At 37.1% G+C, this 25,035-nt stretch overlaps 1 protein-coding gene across 1 annotated transcript in view; it reads right to left on the minus strand.

Moving 5' to 3' along the window:
• LOC122397169 overlaps window positions 1-25,035 on the minus strand; it is a 327,986-nt gene that overhangs the window by 39,499 nt on the left and 263,452 nt on the right. The window contains exon 6 of the mRNA XM_043396122.1: window positions 266-333. Coding sequence (XP_043252057.1) covers window positions 266-333 — 68 coding nt within the window. The remainder of the gene's footprint in view (window positions 1-265; window positions 334-25,035) is intronic.

Raw genomic sequence — 25,035 nt, forward strand, 5'->3', positions numbered from 1 at the left:
TCGTTAGTTTTCCGAATTTCAATTTAATATTTGGTAGACATATTTTCGAGACTACATACTAAAGGAAAATGCAAAAAAAAAATATCGATTTTTTTAATCCCACAAGGTAGAAAGGCCCCTTAAGTTTATATTTTCTTCGTCGAACGATAGAAATTTTTTTTGTATCGTATGATCTGAAAAAAATATATTCCAGTCGAAACGTTTCGAACCGATCTCGATGTTTTCGAAACAATAGGAACTGATGCTCGTAGAAGTCGATACTCACTTTCTTTGTACTGCAGTACATTCGGGTGTTTCATGTGCATTACGATGCAACGGTAACACTTGTCCACACTGGAACTAAAAGAGAAAATTTCGTTACAAATCGTTCGTTCTGTTCCCCCGAGGTACGTGGATGTCATGGTACAGGGTGTCACAAAATTATACGCCACGGCCACCACGTTGTGATTCTACGTCTTTAGATTAGCGAAGATCTGTACAAAATTCTGCCCGCAGAATCGTTCTTTACCGACTGTTTGAGATCATTTTTATGGTTGCTTCGTATTCTACTAACCATAGGGAACAAAAGTCTCGAGAAAAATTATATTGAAGTTCTATTAATTTTGAAATTTGCGATTTTCACATTTCGAAGGAAAATTTTGACGTTTAAGATTCGATAATTTTTAAATGAAATCTTTGGAACGACAAAGACACCTGTTCCACGTATCTTCGTATCTTCGTTTAGTATTTCCTTCGTTAAATTAGACTTCCACTATCCAATTTGCATGTTTCTTATACCACTTTAAGCGTTTCTTCGTGTGTTCCTGTATGAGATAAGGTTTTAGTTTCGTTTTCCAAAATTCGTTCGTTTATTTCTTTTGACGTCATGGTCTCATATTTTTAACAATTGCGTGCGTTTTTCTATCGTTTAATACGATCAGTTACAATTCGTCTCGTCACGTGACTTCTGTTTGGCTACTTCCTTGCTTGAGAAGTTCGATTATTTTTAACTTTATGTTACTGGATATTTGACGTCTGAACGGTAAAAGGGTCTGTTTAGATTTTCTCAGATTCAAGATTTACACGTGCTTCTTCCATTCGAAACACTCACAGAGTTATTTCAGCGACGATCGAAAACTTTTTTCCACGTAACATTTTGTTTCTTTCTAAAAATAAATAAAAGTTTGCGTTATTTTATATTTATTTACTTTACTTAGATCCCGCCTACGTTCACTGTTCGTTCTAACTATATCGTAATAATATTTAGCCATTCTAGAATACGAATACTTTTACAAATCTCGTATCAGTGTACACGATTGGAACGTGTCCTTTTACATCCTGCTTAGCAACCTAATGAGAAGATTTTGATTCTATAAATCTACAAAAATATAAATATTGCTAAGAATAACCGACGAGTCTATGCGAATCATATGCGTCGAACAAAGTTTAGTAATAAAATTCGACGAGCAGCAAGTTTCTCGTTATCGACGCGCGGAACTATTCAAGAATCAACATTCCTCATCGTGGAATTATCGAGGCAGTTCGCTGCAACAGTGGCGCTACTTTCCAGAATGATCATAGCACCAGCCAATAAGTATATCATATTGCACTGATGGACAGAAACAAACCTAAACTTTGGAGCGAGTGGGAGAAGGGGCGGGTAGGAAGGAGCTGAGTCAGGAAGAGAATAGAAGTTGCAAACCGGAGCTAAGTAAGCAAGATGCCAATTAGTAGAGACACAAGACAAGCTCCAAAAGTTTTAAGTAGCTACACAATACTACTTTGACCCCAGCCCCAGTCCATTCATCCCTTTTCCATCCTCCGTAACCGCCCTCACTGTCCCTATTCCACCACACAGTTTGTCTTTTCAACGTGTACAAATGCCCCTAGAATGTGTGTGCAACGCCTACGCCACTGTGTTACGAGTATTTGCGCGTCCCCTTGTTTTTGGCCGCTGATGGGACACCTTCGAATGGAATGCTTTGACAACTTTGAATTTGGTTTTGAAGGAATTATAGCCAAACAGAGATTGCAATACACGGAACTCGGGAACAAGCAAACGGAGTTTCCCGACTTTCAGAGCAAATGGTCACTATTATATTGTACAGTAGGACGTCGTTTATCCAAAGTAATCGAAAAATTACTAGGTTCTATATGTTGATCATTCACATGTCATATTTTACGCATATAAATCTTATACGTTCAGTAATCTTGATATTAAATCTACCGACACTTCGTGTGTACTCATTCTTACCAAGACAAATGGTCAACTGATCAGTCTTGTTCTCTTTTACAAGGCAACGTACTTGTGATTTTTGCATTTATGACACCAGGTTGGCTAGTAATTACGCAAACATTCTGTATACGAATTTATATTCATTTTCAATTGAATAAACAATTTATAATCCAGTTTTATCGCACATCAGTTGTACGATCAATAGGAATTGCTGAAACTACTCTGGGTATAAAGTAAATTGCAAAATAAACATAGAAGACAGGAAAAATTATAGTAGCTGGTATAGTCATTGGATAGAGGATGCAATGCCCTTTAAAATGAGCGTTCGTACGAGTCGATAGCGTTATTAGTTTCAAAGATATGAGGATTTTAGTTTCAAGTCGATCGGATGGCTAGTTCCGGAGATACGAGGCTTTGAAGTTTGTTTACGTTTCGTTGACGCGAGGTCATTGACCTCACGCGTGAATAGTAAACAGTGCGTAGTAAATTCTTGGAAATAAATTACCCCTTTACATAAATGACGATATCTCGAAAACGAAAAGTCGGATCGACAAAAACCAAAAACCGTTTTAAAGGGGATGGTTTACCGCTTCCAATGATGTCTCAGTTATGCAAAAAACATGAGTAGTTTCGAAACTGCAAGCGTCTAAAGTTTTGCTACTTTTGATACACGTTAATAGAGTTTTGTAAGGCGGAGAGTGAAGTTTTAAAAATTATACCTTCATTTAAATTACGATATCTCAAATTCTATACCAAAGTTTGAATTAACTATTACAATAATATTATTTGTTTTGTTGCTTTATATGAACAATATAGAAGGCATAAAATATTATATTTTTTTTTACGATTTAATTCTCCCTACCATGCAAGAATTTATTCCAAACGGCAGATAACTGTAGATCCCCATAAATCCGTTACGATGCAATTTTTATCGGAAGCGACACGTATCGTATTCGTGTGCGTTTATGGAGAGTCACTCGTCATTTAAATGCGCCGCGGCGCTGTATCGGTTTCAAAGCGTTCGATCAATGGAAAGGAGCACGAAGTAAGTAGACTCGAAAGACAAATACATGTATGAAATGTGTACGGAGACAAGCATCGGTGCACGCATCGACGGACTGAAACGTTTCGAAACACAAATGCACGTATGCTACCAATGGCTCATGGTTGGCGAAAACAATACAAAGGGACGCATTTACCAATCTGAGACGTTTAGGAATCGGTCGCTTTTACGAATATTCCCTGCATCTCGCTGGAACGATTTTTATTTTTAAAGCACACGAGGAAATCGTGTTTCCTTGGAACACGAAATTGCCTGCTGCCGTGCATTGAAGCGTAGCAATAAAGACTCGATTTTGAATAGAAAAGCATAGAATCCATAGAAGACACGAGCTTTCTTTTTCATTAGTCTGAAAAGGCGGAAAAACGCCTGATTTTTTAAAAAGAGTCAAAACGGGATTCGTAATACCAGAGAAAGTTTTAGAAGCTATTGTTTCTCGAAAGGAACACTTTCCTTTCTCCGGTCAGCGTTCGGTACCTTGGGAAGCCGAGTAAAAGACCTTTTCAAGCTTCGTTGAATCAATAACGCGCCAATTAACACGGTCGACATAGTTCTAGATGAATGGACATTGTCAGCCAATCGACTGTGCATCTGCATCATCGGTAATTATAAAAAAAATATGAAACAGTGCCCGCTGCAACAGTCCATCGAGGAACAAGTCGAGAACATGCTTCCGTCGAGATCGTTAATTTCTTCGAGTTAATTAGAGCTAATTACTCCTCGCTCGCGAAAGCGCGAAGAACATCGACGGACAACTCCGTCTCAGACTTTTTACGCACAAAATTGTAACGATACTTGTCTGTTCGCGAACATCCTTAAATGAAAATGTTATAATTTTGAATTATTATTAAGTTAATATTATATAGACGAAGCAGTGTATCGTTTTATTCTGTTTTGTTGTGTGATTATTGGAAAATTTTCGTTGGAAATGAACAGCAGGAGAGTCCTCGTAAGAATAACAAATTTTATTTGTAGAATAAAGAGTGTTTTCGAAGTTCATTGTTTCGATAACCGGCGCACGCTCGATTTTTCGAAATCGTCGTTAACAATTCCCGCTGAAAACACACCGTTCTATCGTCGTTCTCCCGTTATTGTAATTTTTTAAACATCGTCTCCGCGTTGCAAATATCACGCTCCGCGTGGCAGGTTCTGTCTGCCCTGTTTGACCGAAAAAGCCTTTTCTAACGCACAGCGGACGAAACTCAATTTACCTCGTTCTTTGCACACCGGTTTCCAACGGCCACGGTAAAAATTCTATTTGGCCAAGAATTTTAATTTCGAAGCAATGGCGCCAAAGATACTTAATATTTCAATGTTTACACTCGCCACTGTACGCTTTGTAAAATCATCGCGATAAACGTGTTTTCAAAAATGTTCGTTGCATGTTAAAACGGAACGTATGAAACGTACAGTATATTTATTTCGCGTGTACAAAACGATAAAAGTATTCAAAGTGTCTTATATGTTTGTCTAGTTCCGTAAATCAGAGTTTGATTCGCGATCAACTTGAACGATGCGTGAATGTGAATTTGAGATCATGAAGGGGTAAGAGCGTGTTTTCTTTCTGTGGATCAGCAATTCCAAGGGAGCATAGGGACCACAGAAGCTCGCCAATTTTCTCGAGACACGGACACGTCTAAACAGCAGAATCATTTTAAGCTCAAACCCTCATAAACTTTCGCACCTTTCAAGAACCAAGAGCCACTTGGATCCAGCAGCGAGCAACTTCAGCGAAACAAAAATCCGTCTTATTATATCTGAAAGTTTCCCGACACCTTGCGCAGGCCATTGTCTCAGCAACACCGCCGCGCGCGTTTCTTCTTAAACTTCCACCGAATCATTTCGCCTTGGTTTTCTATTGTCACGGAACGCTCGTTGCCGCAAGGACAAAGAGAGATATCCGTAGCTGGAAGAAAACGCGTTACGGAAACTTCCGCCGCGGCCATGTGTCCGATTACGATGCAAAAACTATGATCCCCGGTAACTCGGATCAAAATTGTTCGTTCGATGCAGTCACATCTTTTTAATTATTGTAGAGATTCTCATATCTGAACTAACAGGGAAACAAAAGTGACGTTTTCCAATAAATTTCACTCATTTAAATAGAAATTAACAAATCTAATAGTTTATTCCCATGTTTAAATATTATGTTGCAGTTTCTATTAAAAACTGCAAGATGTACACATATATGTATATAGGGTGTTCGACCACATCTGGGAAAAATTTTTATGGGAGATTCTAGAGGCCAAAATAAGATGAAAATCAAGGATACTAATTTGTTGATTGAGGCTTCATTAAAAAGTTATAAAAACATTTCCGGCCACGCAGTATATTTTCGGTAAAGAATTTTTTTCTCGAAAGTTCGTAGGATTTTGGAGGTATGTTTTTTCACCAAAAATGATTGTAATTGACCCACGCAACCGAAAATAATTTTTCCAGAACGATTTGAAATTTTTTAATTTTGTCGAAAAATTTCACACTATCTCGAATTTTTTTCTCGAAAATGTGTAGGAATTCGGGGGTATGTCAATTCACCAAAAGTAATTGCAATTAAACCCTGCAACCGAAAATAATTTTTCCAGAACGATTTGAAATTTTTTTTTTCGTCGAAAAATTTAGGCGTCGATTTTTATTAAAAATTTGTTTTTGATTTTTAATCATTTTGACTGACGCCCTATAGAAAAGTTGTCTAATATTTTTTAGTAGGTACACATGAGCTCTACTTCAGAAAAAGTTTCATTGATATATGTATATTCCCTATTGTAGGAGTTATGGCTGTTTGAAAATTGGACCATTTCTATGGGGGTTTTCTCATTTTACGGGGTCAAGTAACAACTATTTTAATATTGCTGGAATTTCTACATATTCTCCACCAACCTACGCGTTGTTTGCTTTTTTAAACATTAAAATCCTTCAATTAGTTCAGAAGTTATGATCTTTTAAAGATTCGCATGAAAATTGGGGCAGAGATTTCTGGCCAGAAATTATATTTTCGGTGAGGAATTTTTTTCTCGAAACTGAGTAGGATTTTGGGGCTATGTCTATTCACCGAAAATGATTGTAATTGATCCCTGCAATTGAAAATAATTTTTTCAGTACGATTTCAAAAAATTTTTGTTCGCCAAATATTTCAGGGAAACATGTCAATGTATGGTCAGACATTACATTTTCGGTAAAGAATTTTTTTCCCGAAAGCACGTAGGATTTTGAGGCAATGTCTATTCACCAAAAATTATTGTAATTGACCCCTGCAACCAAAAATAATTTTTTCAGAACGATTTGACAATTTTTAATTTCGCCGAGAAAGTTCAGCGCATGCTCGAATTTTTTTCTCGAAAGCGCGTAGGATTTCGGGGATATGTCTCTTCACCAAAAATGATTGTAATTTACTTCCACAACCGAAAATAATTTTTCTGTAAATGATTTAAAATTTTTTAATTTAATTTTGTTAATAACTTTTTAACGAAGCCTCAATCAACAAATTGATATTCTTGGTTTTCGTCTTATTTTGGCCTCTAGAATCTCTCATTAAAATTTTTCCCAGACTTGATCGAACACCTTGTATGTAATTTATTTCAATGTTTAAAGACCTAGTTGCTGTTTATATATGTACACGTATATAATCTACCAGTTTTTAATAATTATTTTATCATAAGACATAAACTGCAACAAGATCCTTAAACATTGAAATAAATTTTAAATACATATATAGATATATTAAAAAATATTAATTTAATATTATCTAATGATATTAAAAATACAATTTGGTCGGTACAACGTCCAAATTGGAATTGGAATCTCCTCAAATCTACTTTCTCGACAGTTTGTATTATATTACCACATTCAGATTTTTAACAGGTTTCTCATTATAATGAAATTTCGCGAAAAAAAGCAATCAAAAATGCATCATATGAATACGTGAGAATACATATATAATTTATTTCAATGAAAAATTACAATATTAAAAATACAATTTCTACGTACTTGTACGATGCATTTTGATTGCTTTCGTTCGCGCAATTTCATTGACAATGAAAAACCTGTTAAAAATCCGAACGCGTTAATATAATACAAGCCGTCGAGAAAGGAAAAATAAATGAAAACTCGTGTTCGAGGAGGGTACGAATACCAGTTTTGACGCGATCCGTCCAAGTTGACGTTCAAGAAAGATTCTGTGAGAGGTACCGCGATGATCCAGTAGTATTCTTTCGATCGTAGCCGCTTTATATTCATTAGGTTCGCACCACAGCTCTACGCCATCAGCGCGGAGATCGCTCGCTGCAATACCGGATGCTGCGGGCTTCGCGCGCTCGCTTAAAATTTAATTCGAGCACAAAGCCTTGGCTTTGCGGTAGTTCGCCGGGTCGTGATTGGTTGGCACCTAAGTTTAAGCTAGCTGGCTTTAATTCCGCGTCGAAGAGCGTGCGTCGAAGCGGGCTTCGCTCGACACTCGTAATCCGACTTGAACGATAACTCTCTCCACCCACTCGCGTTCGACCAGCTACCATACGATGAATGCTAAGTCGATGACGGATTTCCCAGTAGCGGGAGGGCACATCCGTCAAAAAATAAGGAGATTTCGAATAGGGTCAGTTGCCCTAATATAGAATACTTTTCTTTTATATAGGGTGTTCGGCCAATCATGGGAAAAATTTTAATGGGAGATTCTAGAGGCCAAAATAAGACGAAAATCAAGAATACCAATTCGTTGATGCAGGCTTTGCTAAAAAGTTATTAAAGTTTAAAGTTCCGCTCGTACTGAATTTTTTTCTCGAAAATGCGCAGGAATTTGGGGGTATGTTTTATCAACAAAAATGATTGTAATTGACCCCCGTAACAGAAAATAATTTTTCCAGAACCATTTGAAACTTTTCATTTTTGCCGAAAAACATAGGCACTTGTCGATTTTCCTTAAATATTCATTTTTGATTTTTAATAAATTTGTTTGTTGCTGTATAGAAATATTATCTAATACTTTTTTGTAGGTACCCATGAGCTCTGTGCCAGAAAAAATTTTCAATGAGATACCTTTACTATTGTAGGAGTTATGGCTATTTGAAAATTGGACCATTTTTATGGGGGTTTTTCTCATTTTGCGGAGTCAAGGATCAACTTTTCCAATATTTTTGCAATTTCTACATATTCTTCACCAACATACGCATAGTTTGCCCTTTGAAACATTAAAATCCACTAATCCGTTCAGAAGTTATGAGGTTTTAAACATACGCATGAAGTTTCAGTGAAACATGTCAATGTATGGTCAGACATGAAATTGTCGGTAATGAATTTTTTCTCGAAACTGCGTAGGATTTCGGGGGTATGTCTATTCACTAAAAATGATTGTAATTTACCCCTGTAATGAAAAATAATTTTTTTAGAACGATTTCAAATTTTTTAATTTCGCCGAAAAATTTCATACCTTCTCGAATTTTTTTCTAGAAAGTGGGTAGGATTTTGGAGGTATGTATATTCACCAAAAATGATCATACTTGACACCCGCAACTGAAAATAATTTTTCATTCATGATTTGAAATTTTTTAATTTAATTTTTTAATAACTCTTTAACGAAGCATTAATCAACTAGAATTTCCCATTAAAATTTTTCCCAGGGGTAGTCGAACACCCTGTATAAATGAAGAAATGCGCAATACAATGGAAATAAGTGTTTATTCATTCCCTTATAGAAAATTATGATATTTGTAAACTCAGTCGAGTAAATTGTATACAAGTTTTATTAGAAATTACGAATAGATCATTTTGACTGTTTTGGTAGTCCTAGCGTTGACAACGATCTACAGTGAGATCCGTTATAACGAGACGTGATCAAGTGCACGCGTACTTTGCGAAAATTCAAAGTCAATTTTCTCGAAAACAAAGCCTCAAACGAAAAATTTTTATTCTATATTTTCGACTTATTTTTTCGCGTAGAATGACCCCCTTTTCGCTTGTACCACCAGTTACCAACCACCCTGTATACATTCCAGGGCCTGCTAGAAAGCCTTACAGATGAGTCCACTAGCAGGCCCTCCTTTCCTTTTCTGCCCTCCTACGAATATCACGAGTTCCTACTCTCACCAAAGCAGCGCCACAGGTCTATAGAATCACCGATTAAGAAAAGTAATTATTAGAAATCGAACACCCTGTGTAGCAGTTGAGCCGATGAAATTGTTAAAAACCACCGTGCACGGTGAAAACGGGACCGGAGAAAATTCGTCACATTTAGCCCGTAGTCCAGTGCGTGCACGCGTCGCGACGCCCCCGCGGGCGTCGTTAACAGAGACCACGGAGTGGCGCACGTATTTACGCACTAGAGGAATCAATAAACCATGTCCGAGAACTGGTTTACCCGAGCGAGATGGTGCCAGCCGCCATTCGAGTGGCCGCGGAAGGGTGAGTTTCACCCTTACACGCCATTCGGTTATTAGACAATACAAACAACACCATTGCCGTCGATCCTATCTGGCTAACAACATGTCCGGCACTTTTTCTTTTTTTCATCCAACGTCTGTTGTTTATCAGGCTTGCACTATCGCGACGGGAACTTTTTTTCAGCGCGATCAAAAAATTAAAGTTTAGATGTCGAGATACTCTGGAAACAAACGGTCTACGGAGGAACGAATTAATAGAGTCGCGTGGCGTCAACAGATTTCACGCGCTGATTGCAAATATATTGTTTTAACTTCCGCGTACGCGGACGCGAAATATTCTATTGTAACTATCTTACGTGACTTCCATTTTTCAGTCGAAACTAAAATGGAAGAATGGGAAACAAATATGGGCTTGGGGGGAAAATGTTTCTCAAATTGTTAGAATAACCCTCTTAATTTTCTATGCACGTGTAACGAAAAAAACACTCTTGAATTCTGTGCAAGCAATTTTACATTAGTTTCAACGGAGAAACATGTACCAGACAAATGGTGACAAAAATGTTTTGTAGTCGAAACTAAAGTGGAAAAAGAGTAAACAAATATTTGTTTCGGGGAAAAATATTTCTCAAATTGTTAAAATAACTCTCTTAATTTTCCATGTACGTGTAGCTAAAAGAACACTCTTAATACCTACGTAAACAATTTCAAATTAGTTTTAACGGAGAAAAATATTCTGAAACATGTATTTCAATCTTCGAAGCTCTCCCCCCCTCCCAAAAAAAATTCGTGGTGTATTTTGCTTGTAGAAATTCAGTTTGTGGATACTAGAGTCTGTAACCAAAATTTCAAGCATGAAGTCGTATTCGAACACGAATGGTTCGTGTATTTATAAATTGAATTAATGAAATGGGAGCTTTGTAGAGGGTAGTCTCGACCCCCAAATAATTCGTATCATGCTCTGTTTCTTATGTTTGTGTATATTGAGTGCGTTCTATATATTTTTGAGAATTAACATTTCCTATAAATGCATAAACATCGGCTGTCTAGTAATAAGTAACAATTACTTAAATACCGTGACGTTCGAATATTGAAACGAGTGACTGCACGTAAATAGCGGATCGATCGTCGGCCCATTGGTTCGTTGTTATAATAGTAAGTTACGTGGAAGCGGCCGGAAGAGAATAGAACGCGACGAGCGAAATGGGGGGGGCTCGAGAATGATGCGAGGAAGGAGACCCGTCTAATCTCTGGTCCAATCCTTGTACTCCTACCTTGTGCCACGTTATTAATCCACGATGTTCGACGAGGCATCAGAGTTATCGAGTGGCCCTGACGAGTTGACTTTAACGGTGGCTCTCGTTAAAATGCGAATACTCGACTTGACGTGAGCGGCCAGGGCCGTCTTAACGGCGAAATAAATACGCTCCATCTGGCCGGCCGAGAAAATCACGACGGAATCGTATATTGGCTGCAAACGATGTCTGCCATTAATATATTCGGGTACCATTAAACCGACGATGATTTATTGAAAGTACAACGATCCATTCGTGCACATTAAAATTTAGTTCGCGACCCAGCGAGTTTATTATAAACCAAAAACAAGAGTTTGATACACCAGAAAACAACGAGACAGAATTTTACTGTATAAGGTAATATAAAAATTTGTAGAGACACGGTAGTAAACGTAGAATCGGTTTGGAAAAGAAATACAGTAGTACCCGCGTATGTGACATCGTATCAGGGCTCTGCCATATCACTTATCCGGGCAGGTGAATTTCTACGAATTTTATTAAATATCCATATTGATTATATTTCATTAATATTTATTTCTTTTTGCCCCTGACTGTATAATACAAAATTATGAACGTTCTAGAATTTTCATAAATAATCATATTGTCATTAATATATTCAGGTACCATTAAACCGACGATGATTTATTGAAAGTACAACGATCCATTCGTGCACATTAAAATTTAGTTCGCGACCCAGCGAGTTTATTATAAACCAAAAACAAGAGTTTGATACACCAGAAAACAACGAGACAGAATTTTACTGTATAAGGTAATATAAAAATTTGTAGAGACACGGTAGTAAACGTAGAATCGGTTTGGAAAAGAAATACAGTAGTACCCGCGTATGTGACATCGTATCAGGGCTCTGCCATATCACTTATCCGGGCAGGTGAATTTCTACGAATTTTATTAAATATCCATATTGATTGTATTTCATTAATATTTATTTCTTTTTGCCCCTGACTGTATAATAAAAAATTATGAACGTTCTAGAATTTTCATAAATAATCATATTGTCATTAATATATTCAGGTACCATTAAACCGACGATGATTTATTGAAAGTACAACGATCCATTCGTGCACATTAAAATTTAGTTCGCGACCTAGCGTGTTTATCATAAACCAAAAAAAAGAATTTGATACACCAGAAAACAACGAGACAGAATTTTACTGTATAAGGTAATATAAAAATTTGTAGAGACACGGTAGTAAACGTAGAATCGGTTTGGAAAAGAAATACAGTAGTACCCGCGTATGTGACATCGTATCAGGGCTCTGCCATATCACTTATCCGGGCAGGTGAATTTCTACGAATTTTATTAAATATCCATATTGATTATATTTCATTAATATTTATTTCTTTTTGCCCCTGACTGTATAATACAAAATTATGAACGTTCTAGAATTTTCATAAATAATCATATTGTCATTAATATATTCAGGTACCATTAAACCGACGATGATTTATTGAAAGTACAACGATCCATTCGTGCACATTAAAATTTAGTTCGCGACCCAGCGAGTTTATTATAAACCAAAAACAAGAGTTTGATACACCAGAAAACAACGAGACAGAATTTTACTGTATAAGGTAATATAAAAATTTGTAGAGACACGGTAGTAAACGTAGAATCGGTTTGGAAAAGAAATACAGTAGTACCCGCGTATGTGACATCGTATCAGGGCTCTGCCATATCACTTATCCGGGCAGGTGAATTTCTACGAATTTTATTAAATATCCATATTGATTGTATTTCATTAATATTTATTTCTTTTTGCCCCTGACTGTATAATAAAAAATTATGAACGTTCTAGAATTTTCATAAATAATCATATTGTCATTAATATATTCAGGTACCATTAAACCGACGATGATTTATTGAAAGTACAACGATCCATTCGTGTACATTAAAATTTAGTTCGCGACCCAGCGAGTTTATTATAAACCAAAAACAAGAGTTTGATACACCAGAAAACAACGAGACAGAATTTTACTGTATAAGGTAATATAAAAATTTGTAGAGACACGGTAGTAAACGTAGAATCGGTTTGGAAAAGAAATACAGTAGTACCCGCGTATGTGACATCGTATCAGGGCTCTGCCATATCACTTATCCGGGCAGGTGAATTTCTACGAATTTTATTAAATATCCATATTGATTAAATTTCATTAATATCTATTTATTTTTGTCCCTGACTGTACAATAAGAAATTGGGTAATTTAACCGTATAATTTAGGCAAAGCTTAAAGTGGTCTTTAAAAGTAAATACTCGGTTCGAATTTTATTGGACGAAAAATAATCCAGACCGAGTATTCAGACCCTAATTAATATAACGGACGCGTGGGTACGCAATTAATCCCAATTGAATTGTGGAACGTAACCGGAAAATCTCAAGCATGCAGATGTTTCGTGTTTCCAGTATCATTTTTTTATTTTATTTCTCAGAACTGATATTTCATCGTTTACAAATGCTACCTTTCCCAAAGCCGCGACCGCGAAATGAATCATTTTTTAAACGTATCACGGACGTAAACCGAGATTTATATTCTTCGTGACCGCCCTGCGGAATCTATGAGATTAAAAGACGGTAATTATTGATCATTCCGCCGTGCAAACAATTTCTTACTTTTGTAATTACACCATTAAGATTATTATTAGAAATTCGTGTTCCTCTGTATTATTATTAATTACGTTAATTAATTAATAAACGTAACGAATTTCCAGGTATTTGGATAAAGTGTGCTATTGCATAAAATGTAATTGCAGAATATACTTCAGCTAATTAGATCACTATAGCGATAAGAATAATTTTAATGCATTATGCATTTGTTGGAACGGAGAAATATTAAAAGAATTAAATCCAACAAAAACAGTAGCCAAAAGTATATTTTGTATCTTCATAATAATTTTATTGCTATGGTAGATTGTATAAGATACGTATAATACAAAAATGAGCGAATGCATAATACAGTCATTTTACAGTTATTTTATCGTGTAAACATCGTCTCACACAAATAAATACAATTTTCAATTAAAATTGTGCGAAAGTAATACGTTGGAGAATACTCCAACGTATTCGTCCGTATTAATTTTTCTTTTCATTTCCGTGTCGTATAAAAGGGAACGAAAGGTCGTATTTAAGCTTTAATTATCAAAACTAATCCCGCCAGTTCTCAACATGCTCGCTCGTTCTTTCGACGAGACAGAATCTCTCGCGAGTTTTTTTTTTTGGGGGGGGGGAGGGGCCAACACACGAATTGTTATGTAATCAAGATCTGAAACAGACTTTTGCCAAGAAAGAACTTGTCGCATATATCTCTTTTTCAATTACACTGTCACTTCCGATTTACGTCGTGATTCAGTTACAACTCCTGTCCGTTAATGGAAGTTCTGTGTAATTGGAGTGGTTCTCTGTGAAACTTCTGGTGAAACGTTTAATCAACATTCTCATCAACCCTTTCTACGCCAGGCAAACGTGTTCTTGCGATAACGTGTATCCACTCAAAATTTTCACCTTTTATTTACAGATCTCTCCAGAGAGGGACACTTTCAAAGTACGCTTTGAAAATCAATTGGCAACGTTCGTTCGATCGCTCGATCGATTCGCCAGCATACGCGCGTTGAAATTAATCCCAACGCGGACTATAATCGGATCAAAATCGTTCGAAGACTAATTCGGTACAATCTTCGCGACTCTAATTAACGATCACGAACTAAGCGACGTTCGTACCGTTTGTTAATTTATTCGAGAAATATCGAAGACGAATTTCTAAAGAATTTCACTGCATCTTCTGGCAAAATATTCCAGGTTGCCATAAACCGTGAGGTAGGAAAGGTAATACATAAGCTGTATCGATACAATATCGAGATAGTGTTTGGCCATCCGGAATGCCGCTTGAGGCGGAGAATGTGGCGAATTATGTATCGAACGTGCAAGATCTCGCAAACATAACCTACGATAATCACTTTCTACACTTCTACCAACTGTACCTAGTTACCAGAACCATATAAACTATTGTTCCCCGCAAGGACCAAAGTTTCGATGGAATTATTCAACTGGCAATTTCGATAATCCCTCGCCGAGAGAATAATTTACCTACAGTTAAGAATTAATATCCCAAACCATAAACGTACGATTGAAAATCGAATCCGTGACTCTTTCGTTCGGTTTAAGTCTCCAAAATAATTTAGTTACTTTCTAATCAGCTACACCTGTTTCTATAGAAATCCGCCATGTTTACGGATAGATTGTCAAAAGATAGCATCAGATAACATCACCTGTAGCCTTGATGTCACAGAAACATAAATACCCTGAAATATCTAAAAGAAACCAACACCTATCACAAGATATAACCATACCAAAGGAAAAGAACCCTAAAGTCGTCGCTAAAAAAAAAAAAAATTGAAACCAAATGTTCGTTTCTATTAAAACCGACCAGTTTCTATCCAACGCGCTTGTGTACAGTAATTCTTCGAGGTCCGCGACATGGTTCCCGAAAGCAAAATATCTGGTCCCGCACGTTCGTCGCTGATTGACGTGGTTCACATTCTTTTTCCGAACTCGTAGTAGATCCAGAAACTTTCGATAACATCGTAAGCTCCGGTGCAAAAGTTTGTGCCCCCTTCGAGCGAAAATGGTACGACGGAGTCGTCGAGTAAGTCAGAGATTCACGATTTTGTTACTGGATTATTTCTTTCCACGAGTTTTTCCGATAATGTGTTCGCGAGGACTGGCACTCGATATTCCTTGGCCTCTCGACTTTTTTCCATTCGTATCTTTACCCTCAGCCTTTGCTCGCTCTCGATCACATTTTTTTTTCAGGGCGCAGGACATTTTATTTTCACGACAAACGTATTCCGATCGTTAAACGGAGAAACATTTTTGTTGAGAATAAGCGTTGCATGCATGTATAATTTGTATACATTCATGCAGTGCCTTGCAAAGGTCAGTATTACCCGAGGATGCTCATTTGTTGCACCCTCTGAACGTCTTTTTTCCGAGTCTGAAGCTCACTTGGCAGAGAACCGTCAAGCTAATATGGCGTCGCCTCCCATGCTCGACGCTAGAGGGATCGCGCTCTCACAAGCGCTCGACCGACCCCTCGGTTGCTACATACAGGGTGCGTTAGAATCCGGACAGAATTGAATTTGAAGTTCCCATCATATTAGAATTCAGAGGTTGGTGCTAATTGGCGCTGAAGTTAGTTAAATATGTCAATAAAACTTCTATAACCTCAAAATGACAGAGCGGCGATTATAGAAAGCCTTTGCACCGGTCGAAATTATTAAATTCTTTGGGTACCCGAGATCGACCCCTCAGAGGGTTTCGAGAAGGGTTCTCCTTCTCCGGCGAGAGAAGCTCAGTTTAAAGTAAAATCAACAAGGACGCCAGAAATCATTCAAAGGGTCCAAGACATGATTTTGGAAGATCCCGGGGACTTCGCTTCGAAAATTGGCCTCCGTCTTGGGGAGTGAGTGAAACGATCGTCCGTCGAATAGCTCAAGAGGATCTTAGATACGTCTCCTACGTTCTCAAAGTCCGTCAGATGCTCTCCGAGGCCGCCAAGCTTAACCCTTTGCACTCCTGTGTGGAGCGTGACTCGACATCGGTTCTTATGTCAGGTGCTCCTTTGTCGAGTCCCGCTCGACATTTTTTCAAGTCCAAACCAATAGAATTCAATTTCATTTTCGTATATTCCGAAAGAAAGCATAAGGTTTGTGCAGTTTGCTCAAACAGAGAAATACCCGAAGGAAGAAGGGAAATCAATCTTTTTTTTTTGCGAAACAAGTTTCAAGAGATATACGCTTGAAAATTACAAAATACAACATCAGTGTAAATTAAGCAGATATTTAATTGAATTTGTTTGTTCCTCTATTTGTTTAAATTGCTTTAGTTTTTAGTTAACGTAAATTTCAAATAAAACACTTAAAAGCGTTGGGAGTTGCTAGTAACAAAATTGAAATATAATTTGGAGTGCAAAGGGTTAAAAGACTTGCTCGTTGTAATTTGCTTCTGTGTTCATTAAAACACGAAGCTTCTGGCCACATTAGGTTCATTTCCGATGAAAAAATTTTCACTGTGGATGCCAAAGCGAACCGGAGGAACGACCGTTGGCTTGCCCACAATCCCGAGAACGTCCCTGTTGTGGGCAAAACCAAATTTCCAGCTAGTGTTCACGTTTTGAGAGTCGTCTCAAATGAGGGCGATGTCATGCCGCCACATTTCTTCCAAAAAGGCGAAACAGTCACAAAGGAGGTCTATTTGGAGGTCCTGAAGACAGTAATGAAACCGTGGATGGAGACTATGGCTTCTGGGAGGCCGTTTTTATCTCAACAAGATGGCGCACCTGCTCACACGAGTCAACTTGTTCAAAATTGGCTATCTGATAATGTCGACATGTTTTGGTCGAAGGTTTTCTGGTCTCCTAACAGTCCCGACCTAAACCCACTGGACTACTACGTGTGGGGTGTAATCGAGAGACACATTAACAAGTGCAGGCACCCTAACGTTAACTCCCTGCGAGCTGCTATCGAGCCAGACTTCATGGCTATGAAACGCGACCAATTGAAGTCAGCGTGCTCGCGTTTTGAAGCAAGAATCGAACAGGTTATAGGGGCGCTGGGTGGCTATACAGGGTGGTCCACGTAATTGTTACAAGTCATAACTCCGTTATTATTCGATTTCCGAAAAAATGCCAAAGGAAAAAGATAAATGGTTCGAAGAGCACTACATTTGTAGGCCTTTAAATTTTTTTTAGATGCGGCAGTGCATGTGTAATTAACAATTGCATCATTTCTTTAAATAGAAATGCATATTTTTTTATACAGATCGATTCTTCTGTTCATTCTACGTAAAAAATGATTAGGGTGCCATGGCAAAAAAATTATTAGATCTCGAGATATTTAAAAAAATTGTCTTTATTGAAGAAGATGCTCAAACATATAAAAGTTCTCAGCAAGGTGCCTTTAAATGAGATATAACACCATTTTTTGTATTTTTGGCAAATAAACACTTGGAAGTGCCTAAAACAGTTTCTGGAAGGCACTTTTCAGCTAAAATCATGCCATAATTACATTATCTTTCGTTTGTAACAACTTATAGTTTCAAAATTGAGTCTTCGAGATAATACTGTTACGAAAAGACATAAATCGTTCAATCGGTAAAATGACCGGTCGTGGTAGGTAAGACAGACTACAAATTTTTCTCAGAAAATAAACAATAAAAACAGAAGCGAATATTGAAAAAAGTATTATAGGTATATTTTAGGAAAAGTCGTGAAGTTTGATGCAAATACGTTGTATACAGGAAATTCTAAACGAAATATTGAAAACGGTTATTTGACCGGTCGTGGTAGGAATAGTGTTGATTGAATACTTAGGTCGAGACTCTGTCGTATTTATTCAGGAAATTCAACGATTTTTAACGGAACAAATTGAACCGATCGAGTTTGTGGTGTTACGAGTTCTAAGTCGAGAAAATTTTTACCGATCTTGGGATTATCGACGATCGTCCGCGAATTCCCTTTGTGGATACCGTTTCGCGCGTCAACAGATCCGCGAGCAAACGGCAGCGCAAACTTTTACGGCTACCTGTACCGTCCGGTCTGATTTTATTTCGCAATCGAAATAGAAAATCGCGCAGAGGAAATCAGCGAACACGCGTGCAGAGAATTCGGAAACTCGATGCCGCAGGCCGCAGGCGCCGGTGTAACATCGAAAACCTATTGCGTTACAAAGGGTCGTTCGTACACGAAATCGAAATAATTCGGATAGTTTCGCGCAGGAACCGCGCAAATATGCAATACGGTCGATTCCACCCGGCAACGGACCGATCCGAATTTCGCCCCGTTTGTTTTTGGATGGAAAGATGATCGCGCTGCGTACTGTTTCCCGCTTTTTGCTCGTCGAACTTGCGTATTAAATGTCCAAGCCAACGGGAGCGATGAATTCGCCGAGATATTGAATTTAAAAGAGTGTTTCGAAAAATAGAAGGGGTGGACCACCCTTATGCCGGGGGGATCGAAGAGGGGACCGTTTTGTTTTGGTGTTTTGTTTCAGCGAATAAATCTCTTTGTTTGAGTTAGTTTAGGACAGAAAAGCTTACGGTACGAAAATGTTCCATCGGAACTGATTAAAAATTTCAGCCATTTTGCGATTGCACGACTTCGATTTTAAGCGGTTTGCAAGGTGATAGTATATACATTCCTGAAGAGGTGTGTAATGTATTAGTTGTAGATACTCAATAATTTTTAAAATATAAATAATTAAAGTTATGGACCATACCTAGATACTATAAGTATAGACAGTAGATTTTGGACACTCAAAATGACAACATGGGTAAAGAAGAACTCTCAAATATCATTAAACTTAAAACAGACACACTAAGAGCAGAAATAGTAACTGATAGATCAAACAACACCATTTGTAACTTTTCACAGAAAAATACATCAGACAACTCGAACTCATAACACCACCCAATTACTTCACATCCTTCGATAAATTAAATGCTACGTTTCGAAAATTAAATAACAAAAAATTGTCTAGTTTGTCTATTATTGTCCAATATATTATCTGCTAGACAATAATATTTAACAACTGTCTTAATTCACTCTGCTTCCCCTAAATTTGGAAGACGCGTAGTCAAATGGAGTTTTTAGTCTGTAAGAACTTATATTCTTTAACGCTAGAACTACCTAGCTAGGACAGTTATAGTGTGTTTATTTGTACCAAGGAAATTGAAACGATAGGTATGCGAAGAAATGTATAATGCAATGGAAATAAGTGTTTATTCATTCTCTTATAGAAAATTACGGTAAATTTCCAAAAATTCAGTCGACTAAATTTTGTACAAGTTTTATTAGAAATTACGAATGGGTCGTTTTGACTGGTTTGGTAGTTCCAGTGTTAAGTCATGTCTTTCCTATTTCTATACGTTTAAGGATTCGTTGTTAAACTGTTGTGTCTGTATTATAGCTCATAAGGCTTTAATAAACGTATATTAAAAAACAAAAAGTGCCTGACTGGTAAGTCCAAGTTTCTTGACTCGATCCCCGTTCAAATGGTTATGCATTTTTCTATTTAAAGTTTGGTGCAGGATGATAATTGCCATGAAACCATCCCTTGTAAGAATTTTCTGACTGTTGTTGCGTTCAATGTAATCGATTTCTGTATGCGTGAATGTATTACTATTATTATTATTGTTATATAACTTAAAAAAAAAAAAATGTTGCATCCAGGTGTTTCCATTCCATTTATTTGGTTATGAAATTTCGCACGCGTGGCTAGTAACGGCGTGACGGAGGGGGGGAAAAAAAGCGAAAGAGTATTAAGCGTCGATGTAATGGGTGAATTTTAATCCGTCCGCACGGTCGAAATGATTGAAACGGTGCGGGAATGGATCCAATGTTAAGCGCGTAAACGTATGCTCGATAATGCCGGCCATCGGGAACGGGATTAAACATTGAAGCAAGTGAAACTAAATCTCTGAACCAACAAGATCCAACATTAAAGATTACAGGTATTTCGAACGGAAGCCCCGTGATTTTTTGACACGATATTCCCCAGCCAATATCCGTTCGTTCGACGCCGTTTTATTATTGACGCGTTTCTAAGCCGACAAGGGAACTTGTTGACGGCTCCAGGCACGCTTTAACAAATTGAACAACGAGGAACTACGACTGTTCTATTCGTTTCTATTTTTCCGTTAGGATAAACGTACCTATTTATTGAAACGTTTTATAGTGTGGATATATAAAATGAAAGGCCTGACTCACTGACTCATCAACGCCCAGACTATGCCCTTGGACATAAAAAGCTGAAGTTTTGCACAGAGGTTTCCTTTATGATGTATACAAGGAATAGGAAAGGATATTCCGAAACTCAACTTCTAAGGTGGTGTAAAGGGGTTGCAACGTTTGTATGAGGAATATTTTATTTGTGATCGGATTTGCTTGAAACTTGGTCTTAATACTCTTTGACATAATTAATCAAACACCTGTCTCGGCATTTTAAGAAATTCGACCTCTGAAGGGGTGAAAAAAGGGGTTGCAACGTTTGTATGAGGAATACTTTATTTGTGGTCGGATTTACTTGAAACTTGGCCTTAATGCTCTTCGATATAATTAATCAAACACTAATTCCAGTTCATTAAAAAATTCAACCTCTGAAAGGGTAAAAAGGGGTTGCAACGTTTGTATGAGGAATACTTTATTTGTGGTCGGATTTACTTGAAACTTGGTCTTAATGCTCTTTGATATAATTAATCAAACACCTGTCTCGGCATTTTAAGAAATTCGACCTCTGAAGGGGTGAAAAAAGGGGTTGCAACGTTTGTATGGGACATATTTTGTTCGTTGTCGGATTTGCTTTATATTTGGTCTTAATACTCTTTGATATAATTAATCAAATACATATTCCAGTTCTTTAAAAAATTCAACTTCTGCAGGGGTGAAAAGGGGTTGTAACGTTTGTATGAGGAATATTTTATTTGTAGTCGGATTTGCTTCAAACTTGATTTTAATGCTCTTCGATATAATTAATCAAACACCTATTTCGGCATTTTAAAAAATTCAACCTCTGGAGGGGTGAAAAAAGGGGTTGCAACGTTTGTATGAGGAATACTTTATTTGTGGTCGGATTTACTTGAAACTTGGTCTTAATGCTCTTTGATATAATTAATCAAACACCTGTCTCGGCATTTTAAGAAATTCGACCTCTGAAGGGGTGAAAAAAGGGGTTGCAATGTTTGTATAGGACATATTTTGTTCGTTGTCGGATTTACTTTATATTTGGTCTTAATACTCTTTGATATAATTAATCAAACACTTATTCCAGTTCTTTAAAAAATTCAACTTCTTCAGGGGTGAAAAGGGGTTGTAACGTTTGTATGAGGAATATTTTATTTGTAGTCGGATTTGCTTCAAACTTGATTTTAATGCTCTTCGATATAATTAATCAAACACCTATTCCGGCATTTTAAAAAATTCAACCTCTGGAGGGGTGAAAAAAGGGGTTGCAACGTTTGTATGAGGAATACTTTATTTGTGGTCGGATTTGCTTCAAACTTAGTCATAATGCTCTTTGACACAATTATTTCGCATTAAAGTTGCTTTATTTCCGTAAATGGATCTAGAAACTTCAAATTTAACATGTAAGTACGTATTATTTTATCATTAAACCGTTGCAATGGTGTAAATATGCCTAAATATCGGAATGGGTGTCGTTATGAAGGTCTATTACGAAAATGATATCAATTTTGAAATGTAAGATGGCGACATGACATAAGATTAAAACTCTATAAAGGTGAATGGGGGGCTTAAAAGGTTTTATGGAGAAACGATATCCATTTTCGAGGAACTAAACAATAGCAAACGCTATAGTAGATAAAATAACAGGACCGAATTACAACTAAATTTTATTAAACTTGTGGTGTCGCCTCCCATGCTCGCCACCAGAGGGGTCGCGCTCTCATAAGCGCTCGACCGACCCCTCCGTTGCTATACAGGGTGTTCGGCCACCTCTAGCAAAAATTTTAATGAGCGATAGTAGAGGCCAAAATAAGACAAAAATCAAGAATACTAATTTGTTGGTGGAAGCTTCGTTAAAAAGTTATTAACGTTTAAAGTGCCGCTCTTACTGAATTTTTTTCTCGAAAATGCGCAAGATTTTGGGGGTATGTCTATTCACCAAAAATGACTGTAATTGAACCCTACAACCGAAAATAATTTTTCCACAACGATTTGCAATTTTTTAATTTTCTCGAATAATTTCACACATTCTCTATTTTTTTTCTCGAAAGTGGGCAGGATTTCGTGGGTATGTCTAATGACAAAAACTGATTGTAATTGACCCCCGCAACCGAAAATAATTTTTCCACAACGATTTGCAATTTTTTTTTTCCGTTGAAAAATTTAGGCACCTAATTGGATTTTCAGTAAGGAATTTTTTTCTCGAAAGTGCGTACGATTTCGGAGGTATGTGTAATGATAAAAAATGATTGTAATTGATCCCCGCAACCGAAAATAATTTTTTTAAAACGATTTGAAAAATTTTTTTTCGCCGAAAAATTTCAGCACCTACTCGATTTTTTTTCTCGAAAGTAGATAGGATTTCGGAGGTATGTGTATTCACCAAAAATGATTGTAGTTGACCCCCGCAACCGAAAATAATTTTTCCAGAACGATTTGAAATTTTTGAATTTAATTGTTAATAACTTTTTAACGAAGCTTCCATCAACAAATTAGTATTCTTGATTTTCGTCTTATTTTGGCCTCTACTATCGCTCATTAAAATTTTTGCTAGAGGTGGCCGAACACCCTGTATATACACTCCTCGAACGACTTCCCAACATCCCAGTCGTCTAAGGCAGGGCCTGCTAGAAAGCCTTACTGATGAGTCCACTGGCAGGCCCGGACGAAACGCGCCCCCTCCTTTCCTTTTCTGCCCTCCTACGAATTCTCACGAGTTCCCTACCCGCAGCGAAGCAGCGTCACAAACTAAGCGTCGAAGTTTTGTACAAACACTATTGTTCATTAAGTACATAAATATATCCAAATGTAATTTGCGCCCTCCGCAGCCGGGAATATTTTGTTTTACACTTGAACAAACATCATCCGTGTTTCCTTTGTCCGTTTCAATTCATTTCAAGCCAATATACCACGGTAAACAAAATGCGTAATCGACTCGTTCTTTTATGTACTATGTCATTAAATAGTATTTTTATTGGGTTTGCCCCGAGTACACAAAACGTCGCGTGTTTGTATACTTTTACGCGTTATTTATATTCACGGAATTCATTTTTGCGGACTTGTCTAGACGTTCAGAGAAAAGTAGGCCTCCATGGATTTGCAATGCAATGCAATCAGTAGGAAATATACTTCTTTGTACAGACATAATACTGTAACGTAATCCTTTTTTAATTCACGAGAATAATAATAGAGAAATTGTTTCGAAGTGTCTGAAATAAATATGTCGTATGTTGCACGGAACCTAACCCGCGGTGACGTTCGCGTATTGTTACCGTCCCTATGCAAATTTGAAAACGTCTCTATCCGCGGCGTTGTTATCCCGTTATAAAGTTTCCTGGAAAAAAAGAATCTATTAACGAGGTCGAGTAGCCCCCGATGGGATTCTAATTAAAAAACTCCGCCCTTTCTCCACCTTCGAGGGCTAATTTTGCCTCGAGTTTTATTATATCCTCTCGACGCAACTCATTACAGACCTTATAGCTAACCAGTCGAAATTGCGATAAGAGTTTCGCGAAAGAGAAGTAACCGATATATTCTAACAAAAACTTTATAATACGTAAAATGAGAAAAAAAAAATATTTTAAGTTTCTTCGTTTATCCGAAAAATTCTCCAATAAGAAGAAAACCATTATTTTCCTGCTCTTTTATTCCAGTACACAACGTTCTGTGTATAAATTTTATTTAAACGATGTACGCTTGATTTAATTAAGTTTCTCAAATTATTAATAGGTTCATAAACGTGTATCAAATTTTTTCAATAAGAAAGAGTCCTCGTTAGGTATCGACAACGAGTCTACAATATGCTCTGACGGAACACTAGATTTCGACTTTTTTTGAAAAATTTTACGGAAAAATTATGCGTTAATAAACCGAAGAAGAAGTCTTCGTGAAAATGATTAAAATATTCTTATCGCCCGAAGTAGCGTCACGGATAATGACATTCGAATAATTTAGAAGGAAACATGTTCAACGTTTTAAAATTTAAATAAATTTCGAATTTATGGTAATTGAATTCACCAGCCAGGAACTGAAATTCTGGTTTTTAAAAGATACTCGCTCGGTCAATAAAAGGACAGTTAACACACGAGAAGTCAATTGCGTATTCCATTATGTGTAATAGATTAAGAGCCGTGGAAAACAATGAAAGACATTCGACAAATTACAAAATCTACATAATTTTAATGATTTACAAATACGTAGAAACCAAGTTACTAGAAACGCTGATTTACGTTTGCTTTTACAGGAAACTATACGCTATATTTTACACAGAATCCTTCGATGAAGTATTAGGTCGTCTCGTAAGTTAGTGTCGTTCGATATTCTGAAATTGACGTAAGATAAAATGCATAA

This window comes from Colletes gigas, unplaced genomic scaffold (assembly GCF_013123115.1).
Source record: "Colletes gigas isolate AHSC1104 unplaced genomic scaffold, ASM1312311v1 Colletes_gigas_Sc00009, whole genome shotgun sequence".
Taxonomy (NCBI): Eukaryota; Metazoa; Arthropoda; class Insecta; order Hymenoptera; family Colletidae; genus Colletes; species Colletes gigas.